This window comes from Barbatula barbatula (genome assembly GCF_947034865.1).
Source record: "Barbatula barbatula genome assembly, chromosome: 5".
Taxonomy (NCBI): domain Eukaryota; kingdom Metazoa; phylum Chordata; class Actinopteri; order Cypriniformes; family Nemacheilidae; genus Barbatula; species Barbatula barbatula.
Window position 1 is genome coordinate 19,404,625 of NC_136769.1, and position 18,729 is coordinate 19,423,353.

General features: G+C 41.1%; 1 protein-coding gene across 1 annotated transcript in view; it reads left to right on the plus strand.

Annotated features, from left to right (window-relative positions):
- The window catches only part of sdk2a (sidekick cell adhesion molecule 2a), a 48,523-nt gene that overhangs the window by 16,808 nt on the left and 12,986 nt on the right, over positions 1 to 18,729 (plus strand). The window contains exons 15-34 of the mRNA XM_079457762.1: positions 5,460 to 5,600; positions 5,730 to 5,911; positions 6,291 to 6,406; positions 6,562 to 6,757; positions 7,631 to 7,729; positions 7,828 to 8,019; positions 8,749 to 8,870; positions 8,983 to 9,092; positions 9,174 to 9,324; positions 9,654 to 9,891; positions 10,635 to 10,750; positions 10,830 to 11,019; positions 11,107 to 11,205; positions 11,968 to 12,162; positions 12,245 to 12,446; positions 14,813 to 14,916; positions 15,596 to 15,666; positions 15,779 to 15,914; positions 17,936 to 17,992; positions 18,477 to 18,578. Of these exons, the coding sequence (XP_079313888.1) occupies positions 5,460 to 5,600; positions 5,730 to 5,911; positions 6,291 to 6,406; positions 6,562 to 6,757; positions 7,631 to 7,729; positions 7,828 to 8,019; positions 8,749 to 8,870; positions 8,983 to 9,092; positions 9,174 to 9,324; positions 9,654 to 9,891; positions 10,635 to 10,750; positions 10,830 to 11,019; positions 11,107 to 11,205; positions 11,968 to 12,162; positions 12,245 to 12,446; positions 14,813 to 14,916; positions 15,596 to 15,666; positions 15,779 to 15,914; positions 17,936 to 17,992; positions 18,477 to 18,578 (2,819 nt within the window). The remainder of the gene's footprint in view (positions 1 to 5,459; positions 5,601 to 5,729; positions 5,912 to 6,290; positions 6,407 to 6,561; positions 6,758 to 7,630; positions 7,730 to 7,827; positions 8,020 to 8,748; positions 8,871 to 8,982; positions 9,093 to 9,173; positions 9,325 to 9,653; positions 9,892 to 10,634; positions 10,751 to 10,829; positions 11,020 to 11,106; positions 11,206 to 11,967; positions 12,163 to 12,244; positions 12,447 to 14,812; positions 14,917 to 15,595; positions 15,667 to 15,778; positions 15,915 to 17,935; positions 17,993 to 18,476; positions 18,579 to 18,729) is intronic.

Here is an 18,729-nt window from a genome sequence, read left to right on the forward strand (position 1 = left end):
CAGAATAAGAAAACGCTTTTCTGTTATTATTTTTATTTGAAGAAAATTGAAATGTTCTGTTGACAGAATGTTTTACGTTATTCTAGGATTAGTTTAAACATGAATACATGATGGAATAAGCTTGTTTGTTTACAAGTTTATGCGTGCATTCGTTGTCTTTTGCATTGCTGTTGAGTGACTTTTTGTGATTCTGGAAGTTAAGTTTCTGTTGAAATTCGACAGACACTAGACTGAATTGCAACAAGGCCTGCAGAAAGGCAGATTAAAGGCAAAACTGGAGTGCTCTCATAATTTTTTTTTCTAGCGTTTGCATGGCTGTTTTTTTGCCCACATGAAAAAAATGCTGAAATATTTGACAGAATATTTCACCCCAAAAATGGTCCCCATTGACTTTCAATAGTAGGAATATAAATAACTATGGTCAAAGGGGACAATTTTTGCGTGATCGATTCCTTTAATGGTATAAAATTCCAGTATACTTAAATGTTTTTGAAGCTTAGGAAATATTCATGTATTACCACATTATTTTATATAGTTTATCGAATTACTGTAGCTACTACTACAGAATACTATAGTATGGTTGTATCATAATTTGTTCAAGTTACTTTTATTTTGGCAGGTTGCCTTAAAGACCGTTGAGTTTCAGTGTGATAGTTTGATTGTAGTGGAATAAGCAGATACCATATTTACACAGTAGATCCGGTCATCACTACTTTCGAAATAAATGCATTCAAATCCGCTGAATTTTTGATCGTTCGTCATTATACCGTAAATTCCGCTTTTATGTTTGGATTTCTCGTCCATGTTTTTAACCTCATTTAAATAGCCAGGCCCTACAAAAGGTCTGATATTTTGTATAATAGCACAGGGAATTCCTCGGCTGTATCTCTGCGGCTGTCTGTGTCTGTGCCGTTAGAGACAAGAATGTGTAAGCAGTGTGAACTTAAGTGTGTATGGAGAATGGAGGTGAGTTGTGTGATATTGCCTGGAGCGAGCAAGTCACAGTGTGTCAGAGCGAATTTAATGTTTAAAGCAGCACTCAGTAATTGTTTCCCTCAATGAAAGCTTTTATCACAAAGAAATGAATGTAGCATTTACACAATATGTTTAATGCTCACATGAAATGAAGACTTCTGTCTTATCGGTAGACTGTGTTATTGCACAAAACACGAGCCAGGTCATTGGTGTTGCCATGTCGAGATCACATGATATTTGTGTAGCCGCTCTCCACGGGCTTCGAACTGATGTCGGTCCGAATGGGAGACGGGCGCTCTAACGAGGAGGCTAAAGTCCGCAGTCCCTATTGCGTCTGTCGCTAGAGCGTCTCTGTTGGTCGGGGAGTGAGGCTTACACGCTGCACAGCTCTTCACTAGCTTGCACCCGTTACATTTGGAAGAATGCTTGTTACCAAACAGTTTGACTGCCATCGTAGGAAAAATGTCAATGGTTGTCAAAAGTGCCCCAGAACTGTTTGCTTTCCTACATTCTTTCAAATATCTTCTTTTGTGTTCAACAGAACAAAGACATTTATAAAGCAATTTTTCCTACGATGGTAGTCAATGGTTTGGTTTCCAGCATTCTTCCAAATATCTTTCTCTGCGTTCATCATAACACAGAAATGTGAAGAGATTTGGAACAACTCGAGGGACAGAATTTTCCTTTTTGGGTGAACTGTTCCTGTAAATCCTCTGGACATTTTGATGTGGAATACATTTTTGCAACCGTAACTCTTTTGCGTGATGCTGCATTCATGTTGCTATTTATAATGCCTCATGTCCGTCCGCGATTTATACATTTGACATTTTATGCATTTGGCACATGCTTTTATCCAGAGCAGCTTAATGTATGTCTTTCATCAATTTGTTTGACCCCTGAGATTATCCCACGACCTTTGCTTTTCTATCACAATGCTCTACCAACTGAGTTTCAGGAACACTTTATACAATTTTATTATAAATGTCAATTTATATCAGCAAGAAACATGTTTCTCTATTGCCAGCGGGAACAGGACAGTAAGGTACTGGTTAAAATAGCTGTCAGTGTTAACGGGACCGAAAGAAAGACAGCTTTTATCGCTCACATCACGCCCAGTTAGGACACATGTTAGCTTTAGTACTTCATACAGTCAGAATGAGGAATGACAAAGCGCTCTGTTTCTCCATAGATTGAACACGTATCAGGGAAATGAAGAGTATGGCCGTGAGAATCACACTTAAGCACAGAAGAATGCCAACAAAAGCCCGGCGTAGCAGCCCCGCAGCCCCCACGAGGGTTTCGGTGCATAATTTCTCTGAATCTGCGGCTGCACACCGCAGTTGAACTGAACACAGAAGAGATTTAAGCAGTTTTCGTACGACTTCTCCTTACTCTGCCTGCTACAGCATAACAAAGACGCGTTGAGTGACTTACACTTTCAAAAGGGCTGCGATCCCATGAGAACAGCTCTGACGTCTGCGACAAGCACACATAGCGATCCTGACTCAAAGATGCCCCCAAAAAACTAGAAAAATGCCAAGCAACATTTCTGCATTAAAATGATGCGTTTGTGCATTAATATTCATAATCTCCTAATTCCAGCCAAGGAGGAAGCAGCCGTTCACAGATGTGTGATCCTTGTAATCTGATTGAACAGTTCGACTTTGAGTTTTCTCCGTTCTGCCAGAGACTGTAGCCTGTGGGTTACGTTACAGCGGGAGCGGGAAGGATTGAAGAGGGAGAAGTCAAGCTCGAGTCAATGTTTGAGGACGAAATGTGGAAGCGGGAGGGAAGTAAACAGACTTTGTCGGTCTGCAACATCCAGCGCATGCACAGCTGTTGCAAATCAATAATCCGCCGCCCAGGATACCGGCGTCCTTAACAGGCTTAAAAGAACAGAATGGGGAAACACTAATAATAAAAAATCTGTTGCTGATGCAATGCCCTGTCAAGACCTACAATTCCTAAGAGATGAAGTAAAAAACACACTATCATGAGAATGTCATTTGATTCTCTAAACCAGTGAATCCAGTGTTTCTTTGCTTTTTTAACACCTCTAAACTTAAAATGTGTTCTTCATAATGCATAATGTGTATTTCCTACCTATCAACCGTTAAAACAGTAGGTTCTATATAGTATGTGTGGTGGGGTTAATATGAATAGGGAGTCTCCGAGATGACGTATTTTTGTATGCAAACGCCGGAAGTGAGTTAGCATTTTAGGACTTCCGGTTCCATCGCTCCAAAGTCTATGAGTTTTTTGAATGGGTTTTGGGTAAATCGCCTGAAAGTTGCGGATTCATTCACGGATTAGTTACTTAACAGGAACACATTTTTTATAAAGTTTGAAGTTATCGGAGGCTTGGTAGAGGTGACGTTGATATCGAGCAACCATAGTGTAGTCTGTTTATAGCCTCATGTTAGCTTACATTTCATAATTGTGACAATTGCTCTGCTCCAGTGGCATCATGGGATAGAGAAGCGTCCCTCCGATCCACACTCACAAATCTCTGCGGAAGCAGAAGACCATCCCGGAATTTCCCGCCTTCTGTTTTGTGCAAACTGAGGTTTCGGACATACTATTCATGACTCATTTTTGCCTAATATATAGTATGGAAGTAGGCGATTTCGGACACAGGGATGGTGTGTACACAACAAAAGTCATAAAAGAATATTCGCATCATATTCATCGCTTGTTTTTCGAGTCACTCGTGCAACGTGTCTTCACTCATCGAGACATCTCAAACCATAACTGCCAATAAGCTCTTTGTGCGAATATAGGTCAAGTTGAACATTTTTTACTTTCTGGAAGGAGTGACTGAGGCGAATATTTTGCACGTTCGCAGCAATCGCGTTACACAATTTGCGTCATTCTCATCAGCACGAATTAGCTCTATTCACGTCTTAAATGTATTTACGCAAATATGAAATTCGCTCCTGGATCAAATTTGCTCTTTAATATCAAACAAATTATTTAATGGATTGCCGCTAACCTAAAAATCGGAATATTAACCTAAACATTTAATGTAAAAATTATAATGTTGTGGGTCTAAAAACAATAGTTAAGTTAATAAATTCAACAGTTTGATATATATAGAAATGTATTGTATAAATGCATTTTAAATTATTCTACCGTTTTGCTAGTCCTTAATAATATTTTTTTAACATATACATTTCTATTTTGAAGAAAAAAATGCAGTTTTTCACCACCAAACACAATCCAAATCACTCCGAGTAGCTTCTGATAGTTACACCTAGTCGTCCCTCATTGTAATTTAAAGTCTGGTTTAAGTGAATTCACTTCTCATTGAGCTCATAATTTGACACCCAATTTAGCACATTCATTACTGCATGCGAGAAAGTGCCATCCATTCATTCCCACAGACTCTGAGCTCAAGAAACACTCCATTTATTCTCTCAACTAATCACTCGCGCTGACTTCTGCAACTTCCGTTGGTGCAGATCAAAAGAGATACCCTCCGATTGTCTTCAGACAGGGGAACCCGCAGAGGGCAAGTGACATAAAAGCACATGGAACGCTGCGGCGCCCGAGGATCCGCACCGTTTTCTTTGATCCCAAAACGCTGCACTTTATCTCACCCGTGGAACTGCGGCTCTCACATAGGAGATATCAAGATGTCAAATGAAATAGATTTAAAAAGAGATTTTTTTACTTTGTGGCATTAGTAAATTTTCGCCCGTGGTTTCTTTGATCATCTGCGCGCTGAGAGCGAGCACGCATCTCGAGGGCCGCTGCTTGTAACGTGGCCAGCGTTCAGATAGCTTAGGAGTGAGATGGAGAATCAGGGATTTAATCGTTACTCTCTGCCAACCCGTGCATTACAAACCACACGTGCATGCACGCATCTGTGCAGTCGGAACCGACGGAATATTAATCTAACAGTGATAAGGACATTCAATATTTACAGCCAATGAGATTCACTCTATCTCACTTTCTATTACAGTTTTACTCTTTATTAGATGGTGACACATATATGGAGGAATGTATTGAATAGAGAGAGGGAAAAGAAAAGACAGCTTAAAGGGATAAAATGAAAAATCTGTCACCTTTTACTCATCCTCTTGTTATTTCAAACCTGTATGTTTTTCTGCAGAACATTAAGTAGACATTTAAAAAAATGTTGGTAACCAAACAACAGTGTTGCCTACTCGGACACAAAATGAATGCAAGTCAAAGGGTACCGTCATGGTTTGGTTACCAACATTCTTCAAAATATCTTCTTTTGTGTTCTGCAGCCATACAGGTTTGAAATGACAAAAGGGTGTGAAAATGATGACCGAATTTTAACTTTTATCCCTTTAAATAAGCCCAGACTAGATTGCTGGTCATAGCCGGTTTTCCATTATTCCTTCTGCCGGGTTTAAAGTAGTCTGTGGCAGCAACTCATTTAAAATGTTTGTTCAGCATGTCTGTTTCTGTCCACTGTTAATCTTATTTTGCTCTTTCCTTGTTTCTTATTTTAGTGTATCATTACCCGAGGAGCCCCCCAGCGCCCCTCCTCAGACTGTGATAGCCAGTGGCCGAACCAACCAGTCCATTATGATCCAATGGCAGCCGCCGCCCGAGACCCATCAAAACGGGCCCCTACAAGGCTACATTATCAGGTGAGAGGACGCTGGGACTCCACACCGTTCAGTTTAACCTCATTAATCTAGTAGACCCTACCTTTGTGTCCACTCAGCAGGAATACCTGCCTCTTGAAAGTCATGATGCAGTTACAACTTGTTTCTCAGGTACTGCCTGTCTGGATTGCCAGTGGACTGCCAGATGAAGAATATCACCAACCCAGACCAAACCAATCTACTACTGGAGGACCTCATCATTTGGACCAACTATGAGATTGAGGTGGCGGCCTACAATGGGGCAGGCCAGGGTGTCTACAGCCCTAAAGTCACAGAATGGACCCTGCAGGGTGGTAAGAATATTCATACGTTAACAGATTCAATAGTTAATGCCCAAATCATCCTTGCGTCATTCCAAACATGTGACTTTCTTACTTCTGCAAAACACAAAAGAAGATATTTCGAAGAATGTTTGAACCCCATTGATTTCCATTGTACGGACATAAAACCACTGAGACATTTCTCAAAATATCTTCAGGCTGGTTAAACATTTAAGTCCTTATCATGAGATCTTGTTTTACCAGCAAGAAGTCCTTTAACTAGACCGGCATAAACCAGCCTAAACTAGCTAGAGACCCATGCTGGTCTGAGCTGGTCTTTTCAGCGGGGGTCCTCAGTGTTTTCTTTTGATTTCCCTCAGCATCTCTCTCTCTGATCAAATTTCTTTTCAAGTGCCCACGGTCCCACCAGGGAATGTTCAGGCAGAGGCTGTCAACTCCACAACAGTCCGTTTCACATGGAGCGCCCCAAGTCCGCAGTTCATAAACGGCATCAACCAGGGATACAAGGTGAATGCCATCTAGTGGTCAAGCACAGGACTGCGGCGCTACTTTAATAAAAATGCTTTCGTTACTTCCAATATATGTCACGCTGAGACAGCAGCAGGATTCACATTCGCTTTTGCTAAGCGATAGTGGTCACATCTGTCTGTTTTTCCCTTAAGCTGTTGGCATGGGAACCAGGCCACGAGGAAGATGTTACCTTGGTTACGGTGAGACCCAATTTTCAAGACAGCGTTCATGTGGGTTACATTACCGGGCTGAAGAAGTTCACAGAGTACTTCACCTGTGTGCTGTGCTTCACCACGCCGGGGGACGGACCTCGCAGTACCCCACAGCGCATACGCACTCATGAAGACAGTGAGTGTTCTTTTAATGTGTAATCTGCATCAGACCATCAATGAAATGATATGCAGATGTATCAGTGACATTCTCAGAGCAACATTTGATTTCTTATTTAATAGATTAATGTTTTAAAGACATGTTGCTACCATATCCTTACAGAAAATAGGTCCTGTTAGTAGCTACTAGCAATCAACACCAGGAAAAGACGCTTCTTCATTTAATAAGTCTGTGATATGCAGAAAATGGTAATTTTTTCAAACGCTGTGAGCTGTCAACACAGTAACATTTTCTGCTAGACTGTTGTGACAGATCAGGTTGAAATCCTATCTTTTTATTTCAGTAATACATTTTTAACTAAATGCTAGATTAGTCAATATTTATTATAAATGACACATTATTTGTGTGTGACGGTGAAAAACAGATCAGATTGAGATCACATTCATTCAGCTTCATTCATGACTGGGGGACTTGTTTCCTGCCTTAAATCTGTAAGCTGTACTTAAAGGGATAGTTCACTCAAAATGGAAAATTCTGTCATCATTCGCTCACCCTCATGTTGTTCCAAATATGTACAAATATCTTTGTTCTGCTTAACACAAATGAAGATATTTAGAAAAGAATGCCAGTAAATCGAGCAGATCTCATCCCCCCATTTACTGCCATAGTATTATTTTCCCTATAATGGTAGTGATTGGGGGACGAGATCTGCTCGGTTACTGACATTCTTCCAAATATCTTCATTTGTGTTTTGCAGAACAAACACATATATATATACGAAATCTAACCATTGTTATCAATTTACTCCAACGGCACTAATTCCGTTTCTTTAGTTTCATTCTCAAGACTCAATAATCTTGTGTTTGATATCAATGTTGCCCATGTCCTCAGCTCCAGGACCTGTAGGTCACCTGAGCTTCACAGAAATCCTGGACACATCTCTGAAAGTGAGCTGGAAAGACCCGCCTGAAAAGAACGGGATTCTCACAGGTACCTTCACCCCTCCCTGCCAACACCCCTCCCTCCCCCCCCCGGCAGCGGCATCAGACATTGACATTTGACTGTGTGCTCATGTCTTGTGCCCGCAGGATATCGCATTTCCTGGGAGGAATTCAACAGGACAAACACACGAGTCACGCACTACTTACCAAACTTGACGCAGGAGTACCGGGTCACGGGCCTGACCGCCCTCACTACCTACACCATTCAGGTGGCAGGCATGACCTCTAAAGGTCAAGGTCAGCTGTCGTCATCTACCATTTCGTCCGGTGTGCCACCAGGTCAGTTTATACTGTAGTACTGGGTATGAATAGACATAAATTGATGAAATTGTAAATATTCAGGTCCATTAAATCAATAACAGCCAAATGGGTGAAGATGACTGTAAGAGGATCTTAAGACACAACAGGGTCGGACGCAGCGCAGGATGTTAAAGTTTTACAGCGTGGCCTTATTAACCTAACACTTGATATGGCACCTAATGAAGGCACGTTGAATATGATGTGTTTGTGCATTAATATTCATCATCTTCAGCCATCCCTCAGACGCAAGCTGAGACTGAACACTCTGGAAAGACACTTTGAAGTTGTCCTCTGTAGGTGCTGATAATGAAGGATCGGTATGCTACATGGATCGCACTGTTTTTAAATTAAACCTACGTTGTCTCACTTTTTTGATCCCTGTGATGCTAATTTGCAAGCTTCCGCATGCAAAAATTAACTGATGGCAGACAAAAATGTGTCTCATGCAAATAAGGACGACGCGTGCGTGTCTTTGATTCCGAATGCATTTTTTCAGCGAAAAAAAACAACTAGATCTTAGAGAGATGGAGGGAAAGCAAAGCTCTTTTTTATATCCCGCAGTACGATGTGACTTACCGCATATTCGACAGGAAACACATTTGCAGTTTTCGTTGCGAGTTAATGTGAATAATAGCGTTGCAAAGCCTTTCATTTCTCCAGCTGTGTTGTTTCTACGTTTCACTCTGTCACTTCTTCCCGTTCCTGTAGAGATGCCAGGGCCTCCTACCAACATCGCCATTTCCAACATCAGCCCACGCTCGGTTACCCTGCAGTTCAAACCGGGCTACGACGGCAAAACATCCATCTCATGCTGGCTGGTAGAGGCTCAGGTACTTCAGAAATGGCATACGTCGAGTATTTCCTTCAAAGCATCACAAACTCTGTCGGTTTTCATCAGCCGCCGGCCCGCTGTTGATGTTTCTTCTCTCTCGGCTCTTTTAGGTCGGTGTTATTGGAGAAAATGAGGAATGGGTTACGGTCCATCAGCTGGCCAATGAGCCTGATGCACGATCACTTGAAGTCCAGGGACTGAACCCCTACACCTACTACAGGTCCACCCACTGTGACATGATGGGATATGATCATAAAAAGTCTCTGTAGGCTGTGTGTCATAATGTAGCGTTTGATTTTAGGTTCCGAATGAGGCAGGTCAATATTGTAGGCACAAGTCCACCGAGCCAGCCATCCAGAAAGATCCAGACCCTGCAGGCGCCTCCTGATATCGCCCCGGCCAACATCACTCTCCGTACGGCCAGTGAGACCAGCCTGTGGCTTAGATGGGTGGTATGTATACGTAATGATAATTTAAGGAATGCACATGTTTGCATTCTTACTGTGGAATTGGATATTAAAGGTATAGTTCACATAAAAATAAATCAATCCTTCATTTATCCTTTTGTCATTTGAAACCTGTATGATTTTTTTTCTTCTGTGAAACACAAAAGAAGATATTCTGAGAAATGTCTCTCAATGGACAATCAGTGGGAATGAGTGGTGTTCGGTTACCGGCGTTCTTCAAATGTTTCTTTTGTGTTCTGCAAAGAAAGAAAATCACACAGGGTTGGAATGACTCGAGGGTGAGTAAATCTAATGGAAATGTGTTTATGTTCTAGCCTTTGCCCGAGTGGGAATACAATGGCAATCCAGAGCTGGTTGGATACAGGGTACAGTATTCTCGACTGGGATCAAAGAGTGGCGTCCTGTCCCACATCATTCCTGACAGGCTGGAGAGAGAATTTACCATCGAGGATCTGGAGGAGTGGACGGAGTACGAGGTCAAAGTACAGGCGTTCAACGGCATTGGCCCGGGACCCTGGAGTCAACCAGTTCATGGCAGAACCAGAGAGTCCGGTGAGAAATTGTTGAACTTTCTGAAATTCCTCTTTAGCAAAAACCTTGCTCTCAAAATGCTTCCACAACAATGCTGATCTTTGAATTAGTTATGATGGCTGCCCAGAGGAATTGACTTCAAATGTTGTTCTTTCAGAGCTCAGGAGACTTTGGAGAGTTTGCTGTTGTATGTTTCATTTCGAATATCAACTCAATCTCCTAAATGCCTCGAGAGAAATATAAATAGACACAAATGGGAAAATGGTTGAAGTACGCTGAAGTAGTGGAGCTCTAAAACTTGTGTGACGAGTGCAGCTCAGATAATGTGGAGAGAAAAGAAATTGATTGAAAATATTAGTTTAGATTGAAATCTATGACTGTTGATAACAGCCTTTAGGAGTCACAAGTGAGATTACTTTTACTAGAAAAGCAGGAGATTAAAGCAAAACTTTGCTGTCCATCTTAATGCTGTTTAAGAGAAACCATTTTTGATATGTCTTTCCTATGAGAGAGGCTTTCTTTGTTTAAAAAACTTCCAAGAAATCTTGTTTTTTAGCCATCAAACCATCTGTCATGCACTTTGTTCACCAGCTGGCAGCAGAGTCAGAAACACATTTTAACTATTATGCTGAGATTTTAAACCAGACTTCATTGGCATATGTTGTATTTTTAAACACTTCAGGTGGAGAAAAGTATATACTATATTACTTTAAAACCTTGAAGATCTCTTATTTGTGAATATTGCATGGTTTTCCCTTTTTTAGTCCCATCCAGTGGCCCTGCGAATGTTTCTGCCTTTGCCACCACGTCCAGCAGCATCCTGGTGCGCTGGGGTGATGTGCAGGAGACAGACCGCAATGGACTTATTCTGGGCTATAAGGTACATTGAAAACTTGTTATCCTTTCATTCGACTCTGTTTGAGTTGGTACAAGAGTCAATATACGCATGTATCCTTCAGGTGGTCTACAAGGAGAAGGATGCAGATGCTGCTCTGCGGTTCTGGACGGTGGAGGGAAATGCTACCTACAGCGTTCAACTCACTGGTTTGGGAAAGTACGTCCTCTATAAGATCCAAGTTCTGGCCTTCACCCGCATAGGAGACGGCATGCCAAGTACTCCGCCCATATTTGAGCGAACACTTGATGACGGTGAGAGTTTTAAACAGCTGAAAACAGCAACCGGTCTTGCTTTTGCTGTGTTATCTATATCAAACATTTGGGTTTTTTTTCAAACAGTTCCTGGACCTCCAGTTGGGATCCTTTTCCCTGAAGTCAGGACGTCTTCTGTGAGGCTGATCTGGCAGCCCCCTGCCCAGCCCAATGGCATCATCCTTGGTATATTTGCAAATCTTTCCTTAATTTTCTATGTGGTTAAGATTAATGATGCGATAGACTCCAGTTCTTTAGCTTCAAACATCAAAACAGGCTTAAAAACATATTTAAACTGATTTCGGAAAACACATCTCATCTTCCCACCCAAGACCACATTTAAAAGTACAGCATGGACATGTCTCTATTGATGCAAGAATCACAGGGAAAGCTGTACAAACATTTAGTTGTGTTGCCAGATCTTGCAAGCAGAAAAAACAACTGCAAAGCATTCTTACCAGACACATAACACAATTTTGGTAAAAATCACAGAACATAAAGATGACAGAACAAATCATCACAGTTTTAGAATTGAGTCGTGTTCTGTATATATCAGACTGTCATTTAGGCAATTCACTACCGTATTTAAATGCTGCTTTCACTTTTGAAACTTTAAGTTATATGAAAAAAATGGTTTGAAAATGGTTTGAACGTCTGGTACGTGCGAAAACGTTCAGTTTAAGATGTTTTTTACAAAGTCGGCAAGAGCATGATGCTTAGTATTTTCAAATGTGTTGAGATTATAAGAATGTGTAGTGCATTCCAGGCATAAGTCTCTAGATATTCTCTCAACATGTCTTCAATAACCGGAATGATCATTTTTTTCTAGTACAAACAGTTCACCAAAGTTTTAAAAACCTCCACATATGAGCAACAGCAATAACATTATCAAGAGCAATGGTCCCATTTTCCACCGATTGTTATCTTTATGTTTCTCTGTGCATCCAGCGTATCAGATTGCTTACAGGAAAAACTCCTCTAGCATTACCACCGCCACCGTCGATGTGCTCAACCCCAGCGCGCGACAGTACACAGCCACCGGACTGAAACCAGAGAGCGTTTATGTGTTTCGACTGACTGCCCAGACTCGAAAAGGCTGGGGGGAGGCTGCTGAGGCTCTGGTGGTCACTACAGAGAAGAGAGGTATGACTTCTGAGTTGTTCATTCAGTGACTCTTGTTTATTCCATACGTTTGATTAACGCTGCTCATTTGACCTCCTCTCAGCTCGCCCACAGCCCACGAGTCGTCCCGTTGTACCTCAGGAAGAAGTGCAGGCTCGCAGTGTCTTGTTGTCATGGGAACCGGGTAGCGACGGTCTGTCGCCCATCAGATATTACACCATCCAGCACAGAGAGCTGCCGCAAAGCAACTGGACCGTTCATTCAGCATCAGTCAGCCATGAGGTCACCTCCTATGTCGTCGACAAGTAAGTGCAAATTGAACCGGTGTGAAATTTCTCCGCTCGCAGAAGGTCACATTGACTACAGTACGTTTACATACACCCTCATAATGCTATTATAATAGGATTTGGGCAATACTGCGATTACACTTTACCTCATGTAAACGCAATCATTCCATTTAAATAATGTGATTATGCTCATAATCGCAGTAAGCAAAATCGAAGTAAGATATGTGGCATTACGTTATGCCATTTTTAATCGCAATATGAAGGCATGTAAACACCTTAATCGCATTTATGCTGCTCTGACCAAGGTGCGCATGTGCTGATGTCACACAACTAAAGCGCAAATTCATGGTAAACATGATATTCTGATGTTTTACCGTCAACTTTCTGTGGTTCAACATTAAACAACGCGTTGGCCACGTACACCACCAGTGTGGCGACATTTCTTATAATATTTGTCCCTCACGTCGCGGAATTACCATACAAAACGTCCACATAACGGTGTTTCGCATTTAGGCTACTGTATAAGATACTGTACTTCCTACTGCTGCCTACTGAGTACTCACTTTCTTTCTTTTATGCCATGAGAGATATTATCGAGAAGGTGGAACTAATTATCGAGTGGCTTCCGCCAACAAGAGAATACACAAACCAAAGTTTCCGAAGTGTTTTGTACTGGTCGTTGCGTTGTCAGAATGAATGATTTACTAGCTTAGCTTAAACTAGCCAGTGTTGACTTTCTTTTTCAATTACTTTCTTTGTCAGATAGTTATCTTGATTAGTTAAGTGATTGAAGGATAGACATTAAGCGTCTCTTTTAATTCACTCAAATAAATAATATTAAACTACATAAACGATTCTTGTTAACTGACCAAAGTATTACAAATGTGAGAAGGATACCTTAAATCGTGCATTTTAAAGGACTTTTGATATCAGATCCACTATTGCATGTATTATACAGAATTTAGTTCAATTACATCAGAAGTAACTATAATGAAAATGAATGTTATGCTCCACCACACACTGAAGTGCTTCTGCTATAATTCGCAAGCATTTAGTCCCGACAGAAAGACTTGCATGTGTTGAAGTATTATCGCAAACATGTTGTCATTGTTGTAGGCCCAAGGGTGTAACTTTGGTTTGAGAAGTGGGGGGACACAAAACCGAGGAACATTTTTCATTTTATGTAATTTAATTAATATGTCAACAATCAGCTTACAATTATGTTAACAAACAAATATGCTCTTTGTATTAAAGAATACGCAGTGGGGTGAGTTATCAGCAGAAAAAAGTATACACACTGGCGAACAGAGAAATGCAATTGTGTGACCCTACGACGCTATCGCGACGGAGGGGTACCCCGCCTTGCGTAGCACGATCCTCGTAGGGCTCATTTTCTGTGCCACTTGCTGCAGCATCACCCGAAGCAGCAGTAGATTCATGGGCAGGCTTACTTACAATCAAATAGTGTATGCTTGCCTTCCATAATCTCATTTTGTTTCATATCTCCTATGGTCCAACATTCAGTGAGTCGCACTTAACCGACACAAAACGTTGTTGTTGCGTATCCTCGCACTTTTTTTAAGTGGGTATATGGAAATCATTGATGCTTTTCTATTGGGTATAAGGCGTATACCTGCGTATCACGTAAACTACACCACTGGTTTAAGGTACCTAACAACGACCAGGGAAGCCCACGTTTCAGTCAAGCCTTGTCATAACCACTAACTGCTGTTAAATGAATACGTCGTTATTAAAGGAAAGAGGTTTTAAATCATGCGTTACGTGTTTCTTCCCAATGGAAGTCAATTATAAGGAAACACCCTAACAACGACACAGGCATAACGCGCGCATCAACACAGGCAGACTGTGTCCTGCTCGGTCCTATAGCCTACTTCCCTTGTTGGTAAAAAATAGACATTTAGAGGATGTCTGTGAGATGTTAAGATTTAGAATGTATGTAAAACTGCATTCTTAAAGATGTTTTTACGCCGCAGATGTTTTCCAGATCTTTAGCAGACATCATTCAGTTGTACGTGTGCAAAATCAGGTTAAATTCTGGACCTCTGTTTCCTACCATATTAGGAAAACTTCTTGTATGGTTGTATTTTTTCCATTCTGTTGACCACAAAAGAAGATATTTTGAGGAATTTAGGAAAGTTCTGTGGCACCTATTAACCTGTGGCATTTTAAATCTTTCTACAATGGTAGTCAATGAACTGTCAGTTGCTAACATTCTTCCTAATATCTTTGTTTGTGTTCTACACGACAATGAAATGTATACAGCTTTGGACCAACTTGAGCTGAGTAATTCATGACAGAATTTTTCATTTCTTTTTTTAACTGTGTGTTTAGCATGTTATACTGAGGTTACGTCTTGTTCGTAGGCTCAACCCTTTCACTTCCTACCAGTTCAGAGTGAAGGCCACTAATGATATTGGGGACAGCGTGTACAGTGTGGAGAGCGAGGCAATCACCACCCTGCAGGACGGTAAGGGCAACTACACGGCACTTTAATGCTGCAGGGGAACATGTTCCTCTCTGAGACCTAAGAAGAATCATAATGGGACCAAAATAGGATGCAGTTTTCGAGAGGTGAAAATACTGGGGTTTTGCTTGGCTGACGCTTGAATTTAGACTTGGAACTAGGACATTGCCAGCAGGTATTCTACTTACAGATGCACGCTGTACAAATTTAAGATATTATCGAGCACTCAGGGACAAATTTGGGGGTTAAAAGATTACTGTCATTGTGGAGCAAAATCGTGAGTCAGTGGTGGGTTGGTGTGACACGATCGCAAATGTCTAAAGGAGTTCTGACCGTGTCAGACATTTTGGGCAACACAAATTTATTTTGTGTGCCCTTGAAATCTGAATATACAAATCAAAATGACCTTAAATGAATCTCACTTTCATCCTGCCGCAGAACACTCCAAGTTTTTCTTTTCCAAGAAAAACAGTGTGCAACATTGGTGTGACCTGTTTCAGCGCTCTTGTAATTCTTCCCTGCATGTGGTCTAAAAACTAAAATCGTAAAAGTTACAGTGTACACTCAGCTTTAGTTGGTTTTGTGTGGCTTATTGTTTTTCCAGTGTTTTTCCACTCTTATCAGGGTCTTTGCAGCTCGGCAATCATAAACTGAACAAACTGTCTGTTTGCGTTCCATTTAGCACCCGACAAAGCTCCCACAATCCTCTCTGTGACGCCGCACACCACCACGTCTGTGCTGGTCCGCTGGAAGGTGAGGTCCGATTCATCATGCGCCTCATAGAGGGGACATTTGTGTTTATCTGTTGTCGAGCATTGTGTTTACAAACTGGAGATAATTACATAATCTGTTTGAACCCATCCAGCCGCCCCCCGAGGAGGAGATCAATGGCGTTTTGCTTGGTTTTCGAGTTCGCTACAGAGAACTGCGTTACGACCGCCTACGTAGTTTCAGCGTGCGTAACGTCAACAGCCCATCTGCCAACTGGGCTGAGCTCACAGGTGAGTCTCTACTCAAATTTCTACTAAACCATCTAATTCAAATCCATTATAAAATCGGTATCTGAGGTCTGGTGTGTAATAGTGTAGCGCTGCTTTAATGCAGAGATGGTATCTCTCTATCTATATGGTAATGATATGGTACTTTTATATATACCGTGAACGATCACCCTGTTCGGCTGTGGGAAGCGTAGTGTCCGCTAAGATTAGAGTTGGGAATCATTGAGAAACGGCTCCATTTTTCAGCACTGCAGAAAGCAAAGACAAATTGTGTTTTGTTCAGTTGTGAGTTTGCAGTCTGAATTAAATGTGATAAGATGAAAGGATAGGATTCCTCAACATAATAAAAGAGAAAATACATATTGTGTTGTCTCCATAGGCAGCACACAACAACACACTTATAGTCTGGTTCACAAACAAGTAACTTAAGGTCAAAGGATTTGCTAGAACTAAAGTTTGCAATAGTTTACAGATAGATTTCTTGTTAAAGTCTTTAAATAAACTGATAGGAATAAAAATAAAACGGTATCTATAAATATAAAAAATATGTTCTGTTAAAGCATGGGAACATAAAATATGCATCCATATGCATTGGGACCCCAAAGGCAATGCTTGGATGGCCAACCTGTTATCCTATATATTTGAATAATTTGGAGTTGGATCCTTAAGTTGGATCCTTTTCCCTTTAATATGCTTTCAAAGCTAGCTTGCCATTGCTAAGGATAATTGGCATGGATAAACTTTGACCTATGACATATTACCAACCTGTACATAGGCGTTGATAAAAACATAATTTATTCACAAGACATAAATGTATCAGTACTTGCATTTAAACAAAACAGACATCCCTCTTAAAGTCCCCGTGAAGCGGAAGTTGCGATCGCTCTTACTAATGTATTTTGACGCAGAGCGTAAAGTATGTGTTACCTACTTCATGTCGTCGTGGGCTCGGGACTGCTGTTTGCTGAACGTTTTCCCTATCACATATCAGATTGTAAAGGCATTTATTTTTAATACAATGGCTGTTCAAGTCATATATGTCCCAACCATTTTGCACTTAGTCGCACTGTGGTGCTACATATTCGTCGTTATTGTTCTCGACATGCGGTTGCTATCGTCTATTGGAAGATTGGAAGATTAATTACATTTTGATACTTGATGGAAAACTCCAATAAATGGAAAAAGTCACAACTTTTACAACGTTTAATTATGTACGGCACAACCGTCCTTACAAAGAATCAAGCACAACATGCTTTAAATGATGGATTGATGAAAACATGATATAGTTTAAAAACAAATGGAAGCAGATCTGATGTGTGATGTGAACATTTTGAATAGTGAGTTCAGCGGATTCCAACCTGCTTCAACGCAGTGTCAATATTATATGTCATGCTACGTTACTGAAGCCGTCGATGAAGCGGTGTGGTATTATTATATACACAACCTACATTTTTCGCGCTTGTGACGCCCATGAATATTCCCAACGAGTTATTACAGAAACAATATTGATTGTGTCTTCTTTTTAAAATAAAGTTACACCACTGCGTTATACTATATATGGAGAATTGGAAACAAAATGGTCTTTACAAGTTCCATCCTTTGGCTATGACAACTGCAACAAATGCAGATATTTACTGTATATATGAGAGTAATAAATCCTTTTGAAATCTAATTTATGTTTCTAACTAATCTCAACAACTTCTTACATCATGTACAGTATATACATACAGTTGATATAAACCTCTGTTTTGCATCTTAGCTGAAGTTGTATTTCTGTTGATTCATAGCGGCTTGTACCATTAACATGGCTGTAATGAAAACTCCACTGTGTATTAAGGCTCAGGCTGTGTTAATTGTTTCCTCCGCAGTTAGTTTTTCACTGTCAGAGTCTGGAAAGCAGCCAGTCCATCCTCTCTTCCTTCAAGCATTGAGCTAATGAGCTAATTCTCTTTGTCTCTCTCTCCGTCGCATAACCTTCTGGTCTTTCTCACTGCTATCCTCTTCCTCCACCCAACTGTGCTCAGCTCCCTACAGTGTGAGGAACCTGACCGAATCCTCACTTACCCAATACGAGCTGGACAGTAAGTCCTGACATTCACTTTCGCTCTGTCATCAGTGTTTGTCATCAGCTTTTGAAGACTTGTGTGATCGTGAAAGTACACAAATATATGACTTTAGTCTTTCGATTAGAACATTATAACATTGAACTATTACCTCAGTTCACTTGGCTATAAATCTGCATGTGCAATACAATTCAACGCAAATGGCAGTGGACACTTTGTATCCATCCAGTGAGTCTATCATCCTGCCAAACTCAATCTTCAAAGTCTGGTAACAACTCTTTCTCACACCTCGTTTGCTCGCTCACACGAGAGCCCAGTCTCATTTGTCTCTCCTCCACGTCTGTGTCTTCTCTGACTGCGCTCATTTCTCTCTGCACTGTCATTGACTTCTTTCTCGCAACATCACACTTCATTGGAGCCGGATCATTATGTTTTAGCACCACTTTAAGTTTTTATCACGTGATGTTGAATAGCGCCCGTGTGCGTTTTCTCTGTTGTTCAGACCTGAATAAACACAAGCGGTACGAGATCAGACTGAGCGTGTATAACGCGGTGGGAGAGGGACCCGTCAGCTCGCCGCAGGAAGTGTTTGTGGGAGAGGCCGGTAAGGACATGGAAATTCTACCTTGCTGCTTCAACTCAATATTTTCATTTGGCACTGACTAATAAAAATATTGCGGCAGTGCTGTCAGTCGGTATAAAGTCTATTAAAAGGGTTCAAACTGTGTCGGTGTTTTTCTGCAGTCGCTCAAGAA